The sequence below is a fragment of the Heterocephalus glaber genome, unplaced genomic scaffold, assembly GCF_053883595.1.
Source record: "Heterocephalus glaber isolate CG9 unplaced genomic scaffold, H.glaber_assembly_v1.0 deba00001472, whole genome shotgun sequence".
Taxonomy (NCBI): Eukaryota; Metazoa; Chordata; class Mammalia; order Rodentia; family Bathyergidae; genus Heterocephalus; species Heterocephalus glaber.
The window spans coordinates 81,337,403-81,345,816 of record NW_028258315.1 but is presented as its reverse complement, the minus strand read 5'-3'; the positions used below and the strand labels follow the sequence as shown (position 1 = coordinate 81,345,816).

At 42.1% G+C, this 8,414-nt stretch overlaps 1 protein-coding gene across 1 annotated transcript; it reads right to left on the bottom strand.

The window, feature by feature from the left end:
- Positions 1-169: 169 nt before the first annotated feature.
- On the bottom strand, positions 170-2,245 carry LOC147826437 (spermatogenesis-associated protein 31E1-like). The gene has a single exon (XM_087181088.1). The coding sequence runs from the start codon at positions 2,243-2,245 to the stop codon at positions 170-172; it is 2,076 nt and encodes a 691-aa protein (XP_087037214.1).
- Between the last annotated feature and the right edge of the window lie 6,169 nt (positions 2,246-8,414).

Here is an 8,414-nt window from a genome sequence, read left to right as displayed (position 1 = left end):
GTCTGCTGGTGCCCAGAGATCCTAAACTAAGATTGACATTGATATTATGGGAGTTTGCCATCATACTGGCTCTAGTAGCTATTCCCTTTGCAAGGGTCTTCTTCGCCTTTGTCTCCATGGTGTCTTTGGCCATCAACAATTGAGACCCTACTTTGAGCTCTGGCTTTACCTAACTATGGCAGGTGACTTCAGATGGCATCATTTTACTGCCTTCCGGTGGCTTGTGCCTGGAAATTCCTGAGCTTAGACCAAGACCCAGCTTTGGGGCAGTAGTGCTGTGCCAGGTTTTTTTCAGGCACATGTCAGTGCAAGGGAGAGAATGAAGTTCACCCTGCTGTGTAGTTGGCAGGGCCTCTGAGGGCCCATGGCTGTGATAAACTGGGGTCTCACTGCAGGCCCTCTGCATTTCCTTATGTGCAGCTGACAAGGCAAGGGGAGGACTCTGTAAGGTGGTAAGTGACATGTATGTTATCTTCTCCTGTTCTGGAACTTTCTGAGGAAGTTCTTCAAGGATAGTTCCAGTTTTGGCAATTAGGTTGTCCCTGGAGTCCCAGGAGGCTGAGGAGGGAAAGGTAGGCTGTGGAGAGGGTGAGGCTAGAGCCTCACCTTTGTGTACATTTCTGGTTTGGGGGGTCTTTAAATGTCGCCTTAATCTAGATGTTTTTATATGTGCGTCCAATAACAGGCAAGTTTTTGGATCGAGAAAAGGAAGCTCCTGAGAAGTATCCACAAGGGTTTTCTGGACCTTGGAGAAAGCTAGCTTTCTGGGTTGTACATGGGTGTTGGAATTGGGGAAGGTGTGACTGGCAGCAAGCCAAGATCTTAGCACTCTTACAGGTATTAGGCCCTCATGGAGTTGCTCCAACTCCCTGCCTAGATGTTCTTGCAGCATTTTCTCTTGATGTTTCTTATCTATACTCCTAGAAAAGTGAATTCCTGAGTCACCCTTCTCAGGCCTCTTGATGTCACTTTCTAAATCACTCTTATCTTTCCTTTGAACTTTTCGGGACCTGATTCCTGAACTCTGCAATTGATCTTCTGTTTCCCTATCTGGTTCTTGCTGTAAAACATCTCTTGGGTTATCTAGTGGGAAGATAATTAAGCCTTTTAAAAAGATGCTGTGGGAGTTCCCAGACCCTGTGTCCAGAACTCCTTTGCTGCTCTCACAAGCAGGTGGTAAGGGCTGTATGGCTCCTGGCTTCTCCTGTGTCTGGTTCTTAGGATACACAGTGAATATGGAGGCTGACTTAGGGGTCTGGGAAGCCTGGCTGCACTGAAGATGATTGAGAATAGATTGGCTAATGGCTTCCTGAGCTTTCTGAAGCACAGAGGTTAAAACTACTCTCTGTTTCAGTGACTTTTGCAAGTGCCACTCCAGGTACTTATCTTCCATTGAGATGAAGGACTGTTCCTTTGGCTGGGATATTGTTCTACAGGCCCTAATCTGGGATGGGGAAGAAGGTAGTCGGTTTGGGAGGGAGCATAGGATTTGGGCCTGAGTCTGGACTTGAAATTTGGGCACATTTTGGGTCAAAAGTTGGAGTTGGTTCACATTGGAGAGTAAGGTCTTTGTGTGGGAAATCTGTAGAGTTCCCACAGCCTGAGATTGAAGTAGGAAATGGGTATGAGCTTCAATAAATTTAAAAGATGGAAGTCCTGAAGAGGAAGGCCTTTTGGGGATGCAGCCAGTAGGCACCAGGGACTCACTGTACATACAGAGCAGGCTCCAGGAGAGCTGGCTGCATCTCTGATCTAAATGGCCATCCAAGACCATGCAGTAAGAGAGCTGGTGAAAGCTGAGAAGCCACTCTGGTTGGCCATTTACATTCCAGAAGGGCTGTGCCATGGTACCTTGCTTGTCACCAATGGATTTAACATGACCCCCAGAAAATCCAGGGGATAGGGTAGACTCACAGGTTATTATTTCCACTCTCTCAGTGATTAGTATCACCAGCAGCTTCTGGCTATTTGGCTTGATGAAAGAGAGGCCCCAAACCTCTCCTTGCCAGCGGGGGGGGTCTCCCCAGAACAAAGCACGTGGTGGGTTATAGGAATGATGTCCTTGCTGGACTTTGCCCTGTGCCAAGGTGGTGAAAAGTAAGGTGTTATCAGTTGCACATGACCATGAGAAGAACAAAATGAAACCTTGAGAGTGAACAGGGCCAGAGATGGCCGAGTTGAGAGATGGTAAATAGGAGTTGCTAGGAAGGAAGCTCTGAGGGTCACTGCCCAGCAGGTATCTCATGCAGATGAACTGGTCTTTTTGAGCTCCTCCTGATGGGCTGGAGGCCAGAGGCAGAAGGTGCTGGTTCTTAGGAGCCAGGGAAGCCTACAGGGACATGGTGGTAGGAGTAGGATCTTCCATGCAGTGTCCATGTGGCTAGTGGGCTCTAGCAGGCCCTGGTTTGAACACCTCACCTGAGACAGCTACATTTGAGTGTTGCTGAACTCTTCCTTTGTCACAGAACTCCTGTAGATGACTGTAGGAAACAGGAGGCACAAGCTTTAGACAGCAGCAGACTGAGCCAGCAAGCCAGGCAGGATGGGCAGGGATGGCCACTTGTGGCCCACAGACCCTCCATGTCCTCCCAACGTCAGAAGGCTCTTGTTACCCCCTCCAAGAGCTTCAGTCATGAGTCACTGGAACTTGGAGTCCTCCGCTCCCCCTCAGTTGACATCAGAGATCCTGGCAGGAAGAACAACCCAGAAGTGAGAAGTCCCTCACCTTTGTAGAAGTAAAGCTGGGTCCTGAGTGTCTTCCACTTCATTCAGGCTGTCCTGGCCAGAAATGAAAAGTAGGTCACACTGGAGAAGAGAGGGTCTTGAGTGGGATGCTCCTAAGAGGACACCACACAGGGTTAGAACTGGAGTCCAAGCGTCTGTGCCCAAGGACACATGGCCTCTGACAGTGTAAACAAGGCACAGGGAGAGGCTTCCACAACCACCAACCCCTACAATCACCTTTGGTAGGGTGAAAGAGCAGGTCATTTTAAAGAGGAGGCTGCTCTAGTGAAGTGAACAAGCTGTCCACAGACCTTAGAGATCCCTCTCCAAATCCAGGCAGTATTTCTCCACCACCACTCACACTGTTTCCTTCTGTACACTCCTCATTTCCTTGTCCATCACAACTTCCTTACAAGCACACAGCCTGAGAAGTGTCCCCAGTTCAGATTTCCTTCCCAGGAGCCGCCCACACAGGCCTCCCCACCTGACATCCTCAGAGTTGAGGACAGGTGAGCTCAGGTCACCCCTGGGGTGGAAGGACAGATCCTTACCTTTCAGAGTACAGCTCTTCTTGCTCTTGCTCCATCTCTTCTGCACGTGGTGCTAAAAGACAAGGAAGAAAGAGAAGCTTTGGCCCAGTTCTCCTGCTCATCTCCCTGGACTTTATAGACCATTTTCCTGAACACTTTGAGTTTTTCCCATTAGCAAACAGCCCATGTTTAAAGTGGCTAAAAATATTTTCAGTTTTTCTTGTTTGGAAATCACAAAAGACTTTTTCTGTGAGCTCTACCATGCATGTCTTGAGTCACAATTCCTCTGCTTAGGCTGAGATCTACCATGCCTCTCAGCCAGATAGGATTTTGCTTCCTGAAGCCAGAAGCAACTCCAGCCAGCCCTCAGGGGCTCAGTACAGCCCACAGATCAGACCAGCACTGAGAATAGGTGAAGCCCAAAGGCACCCAGTGCTGGACCCTGTCCTTCCCCAGAGGTCCCCAGCTTTCTTGGGAATCCAGTCTTTGGCCGCAGAGTCAGTGTTTGATTTTACCCTGGCACCTCCAGCTCACACACAGATGATCTGAGAGTCTGAGACAGGTGTTCCTAGTGCCCACCCGCACCCCTGCCCTGAGACTTGTGCCAAAAGAATTATGTTGTAATCTTTTCTGAGATTTCCCCTCTCGTAAATTTCTGTACTTGATTTGAAAAAGTGGAAAGAAGAGTAGAAAAAGGAAAGAATCAACATCTGTTGGTTTGACCAAGAGTTTCTTACCTTTCTGGTGGTCTTTTTCCCAGTTATTGGGGTAGACTGATTAATCCAGAGCTGAGGGATTAATAGAAGGAAGTGTACCAATCCATACTCAAAGGCAAGAGTAGCATCTGTTGCCCAGGTAGAACTGGGGCACTTCCAGGCATTAAGAATACATTTTGAAAGAAAGAGAAACTTCTTCATCATCTGAGCAGTACTGTGGCCTTCAGGCAACTGACGTCCCTTGAAGACAGGAGTTGGGACCCAGTCCTCATCACAAAGGACTCCTGAGTGAGGGGGAGGGGCGGCAGGAGACAGCCCAGCCACTGCCCCTCCTCCACCCCCACCTCAGCAAATTCCTGCTCTGCTTGGGTCTTTCAGATCCCTCCTTCCAACTCCACCTGCTCAACCTGGCAGCGTGTTTGTCCAGGATCCCAGGTCTTGTTGCTTCCTTGGGGATGTCTGCCTGAGCCCTATCAGTTTCATAGATACGGGAAATGTGCAGTTGTTTCTGGAATTGTTGTATTTCACAGGAATTATCATGCTCAAGAGCTCCAATTTCTACAACTCTAACTTTCCCTCTTGCATTGCATATACTTGTTTAGAACTGGAACTTCTTTTATACTTAACTGGCATAAAACAAATTTTGTATAATTTTTTTAGTTATTTTGCAATCTTTAGCTAGAAGGTATGAACTTCCAGAAAAACTAAATCAATACATTATTAAAAATTCACAACTCTAAATATGTATAACAGTTGAAACAAACTTTGAAATAATATTATTTTGTGGTTCTAGTATTTTTGCTTCTGAAATCAATGAATATTAAACTGCAGAAGAAATTTTAGGGAAATTTACACATACGTGTGCGTACATACATAAACCCTCTGACAAGTGATCCAAGAATAAACTTTTTCTTGCCATTATTTCTTGTAAGGCAGAACTACTGGCAACAAATTATCTCAGGTGTCTTGATCTGGGAATATGCTTGCTGTTTCTTCATTATTAAAGAATAGATTTTCTGGAGTTGGAATTCTTGTTTGAAATTGTTTTATCGTTAACCTCTTTGAATATGTCACCCTACCACTTTCCTCCCACTGTTTCTGAGTGGAAGTCAGTGGTCAGTCTCATAGCAGGCCCTTGGTACATGAGTTTTTCTTTGCTGTTCTTAAGATTCTCTAGCTTTCCAGTTTGACTGTGATACGTCTAGGAATGGATATGTCTCTTTATTTGTTAAGAGAGAAAATGTATAGACTAGTGTTTTGCATGAAATATCTAAGTGTTCAGCCATTATTTCTACAAGTATTTTTGTTTCTCCTTTTCACTTCCTTCTTTCTGAGACTCTCCTTCCATGTGTGCTCATCTGCTTGATGGTGAGGGTATCTGGGTGTCACAGCACTGTTTGCTCATTGCGTGGCATTACTTTTGTTCCTGTATTATAGATCAGTTGGCCATATTTATGTGGGTCTATTTTCATTCCATGAATATATTTGTCTATTATTTCTCTAGCACCCTACTGTCATGATTACTATTGCTTTATAGAGACTCTTGAAGTGGAGTACTTTGAGTCCTCCTATTTATTTTTTCTCTAACATTTTTTTGACTATTTGGGGTCCTTGACTTACCTTATAAATTTCAAAAATAAATTTCTGGTATCTACTAATGACTTTGCTGGAGATTTGTTGGAATTTCATTAAATCTAGAGAGCAAGTTGTGAGAACTAACATCTTAACAATATTGAGTCTTCCTCTGTATGAATGTGAAATATCTCCCCATTTATTTTGTTCTTTGATTTATTCCATCACAGTTATATAGTTTTCCTTATGTAAATTCCATAGATATTTTGTTAGGTTTTTATTTGATGATTTCATTTTTGGAGCTAATATAAATATGTTTTAAATTTCATATTCCATTTAATTTCTTGTATATATGGAAGATATAGATTTTTGTATATTAATTTTATACCTTGCAATTTTTGTGCAATTATTTATTCATTTAAGATTTTTTTTGTTGATTTTGTTGGCTTTTCTGTGTAGACAATCTTGTCAACAGCAAAGACAGTTTTGTTTCTCCTTTCTAAGCCTGTATACTTTTCATTTGTTTTTTCTTATCTTACTACATTAGCTACAACTTCTACTGTGATAATGAAGAAAAATTGTGAGAAGAGAAATCTTTGCCCTATTTCTGATCTCAGCAAGAAAAATTTGAGCTTCTTATCATGCACAGTGGTGGTATCCATCAGTGTCTTGTAGATGTTTTTTCAAGGTGAGGATTTTCAATTCAATTTCCAGTATACTTAGTGTTTTTTTTTTATTATTATGAGTGAGTGTTTAGATTTTTCAGATGCTTTTTTCAGCATCTGTTGGTATGATCATGTAATTTTTTTCTTTAGCCTGCTGATATGATAGGTTATATTAGATGGTTTATCAGTGTTGAACCAGTCTTCCATATCAGAGATCAATGCCCTTCATTGTGCTATATAATTTATATTTTGTTGAGTTTTGTTTCATGTATGCTCATGAGAGGTATTGGTGTATAGTTTTCTCTTCTTGTAATATTTCTGTCTGATTTGAGTATTAGAGTAATGCTGACCTCATAGAATGAGCTACTAAGACATAGTCCCTCTCTGTGTCTATCTTCTGGAAGATATTATACAGAATTAATATAATTTACCCCTTAAAAGTTTGATTTGATTAATGGGATACCCACTTCAGCCTCATTATTTCTGTTTTGGAAGGTTATTAATTATTGATTCTATTTTTTGATAGGCATACTACTGAGAATGTCCATTAATGGAATGTTGCTCCAAGAATGATGCAGACAGGGTCAGCTGAAGAAGCCATGATGCAGCCAGACTCATGGCCCCTAATATTGAAGATATTTGAAGTGTTTATATTCTGAGATGGTTCATTATGCAGTGATAATTGAACCAGGATGATGATTTCTGCGAAGGTATGGCTTCAGCATTCCTAATTAGAATAGAGTGTAAATAAATCAAGTTTAATATTTAAATCATTCCTGAAAGTTCATATAATCTCATGTATTTTACTCAAATGCCTCTGCTAAGATAAAATATTTTGGATTATTTCTGCTGTCTTTTATTTCTCGAGATTAGGTTTCCTTGTGGATTAATGTTTCTGTATCTTAAATTAACATTTCTGATTTAGTGAGTAGCTCTTAAAGATAAAATCTTACAACTCTTTTCTCTGCTCTGGAATAATGATAGACATCAGGACCTGGGAGTGAGGGGAGGACAAGGAGCTATGCTGCTGCCTCTTGGACATCAGAGAGCCCCTGTGATGGAGGTGCGGAAGCCACACCAGCCCCATGCACAGGTATGTCCCAGGCCTGGCTGCTGATGCATGAAATGCCACCTTCAGGTGTTGTTAGAGAGGAAATGGTGAGAAGAAATGGAAACTCTTGTACAGGAAATATTATATATTGCATAATTGGTCTCTGTAAGCATAGCATGTAACTATGTGTTTATATTAGTTTATATCTGTTTGGTAGTACTTTAAATCTTGAAATATTGCCTTTAGGAAGCCAAAAAAGATATTTCTCAACAACTCTTACACTTTTCATTCTGAGGTGTCAGTGCCACATAACATCTAATCCCTTCCCCAATGCAATAGGCTCTTGATCCGTCTTGGATATTAAATTTGTGGATAGCTGTTTTGGGTCCTTTCTAGGAGGTGTCTCTGTCTCTGTTTCTGTCTCTCTATTTTCCTCTCCCTGTCCCTTTTTCTCACTCTCTCTTTCTCTCTCTCTCCCATTTCCTCTGTCTTTCTTTACCTTAAAATTTATTTCAATCCATGGAGACTTTACAGGATTCCCTTTAAAGAAAATCCTTATGATTATAATGTGAATGACATTCCAGTCAAATAAGTACCACATTTTGTATTTCTAAATACCATTTTGTAGTATGTATTGCTTGAGTCTGATTGTGTAAATCAGAAGTATAAGAGAACACTCATCTTTGAAAAAAAATTTCGGCACAATTGCTTAGACATTTATACTGTAAGACTAGGGTAACATAAAATAAATTGCTGGGCTAGGGGTGTCATTCACTGGTATAGCACTTGCCTAGCATGTGGGATGCCCTGGGTTTCACCCCCAACATCACAAAATAAATAAATGAGTAAAAATAAAAATAGATTTAGTTTAAGCCAAATATAATGAACCCCCACCCCCCCGTTCTATTTTTCATTAGTTCTTCCTGATTCATTAAAGTTCATTGTGGAAAGAAAGTTGTCCAGGATGGTCATGGAAAGCACTGAGGTGGAAGAGGGTAGGCAAATGGTTAAGAGTCAGGACTCCAGTACTGGGTTTTTAGCTCCACTTCTGCAGCTAGGCCTACTTTGATGTCCTCATCTGTTAAATGGGCATAAAGACAGACTCCACCTTGTGCACTATGGTGAGAAATTAATGAGTTAGTCTATATGAAGCTTA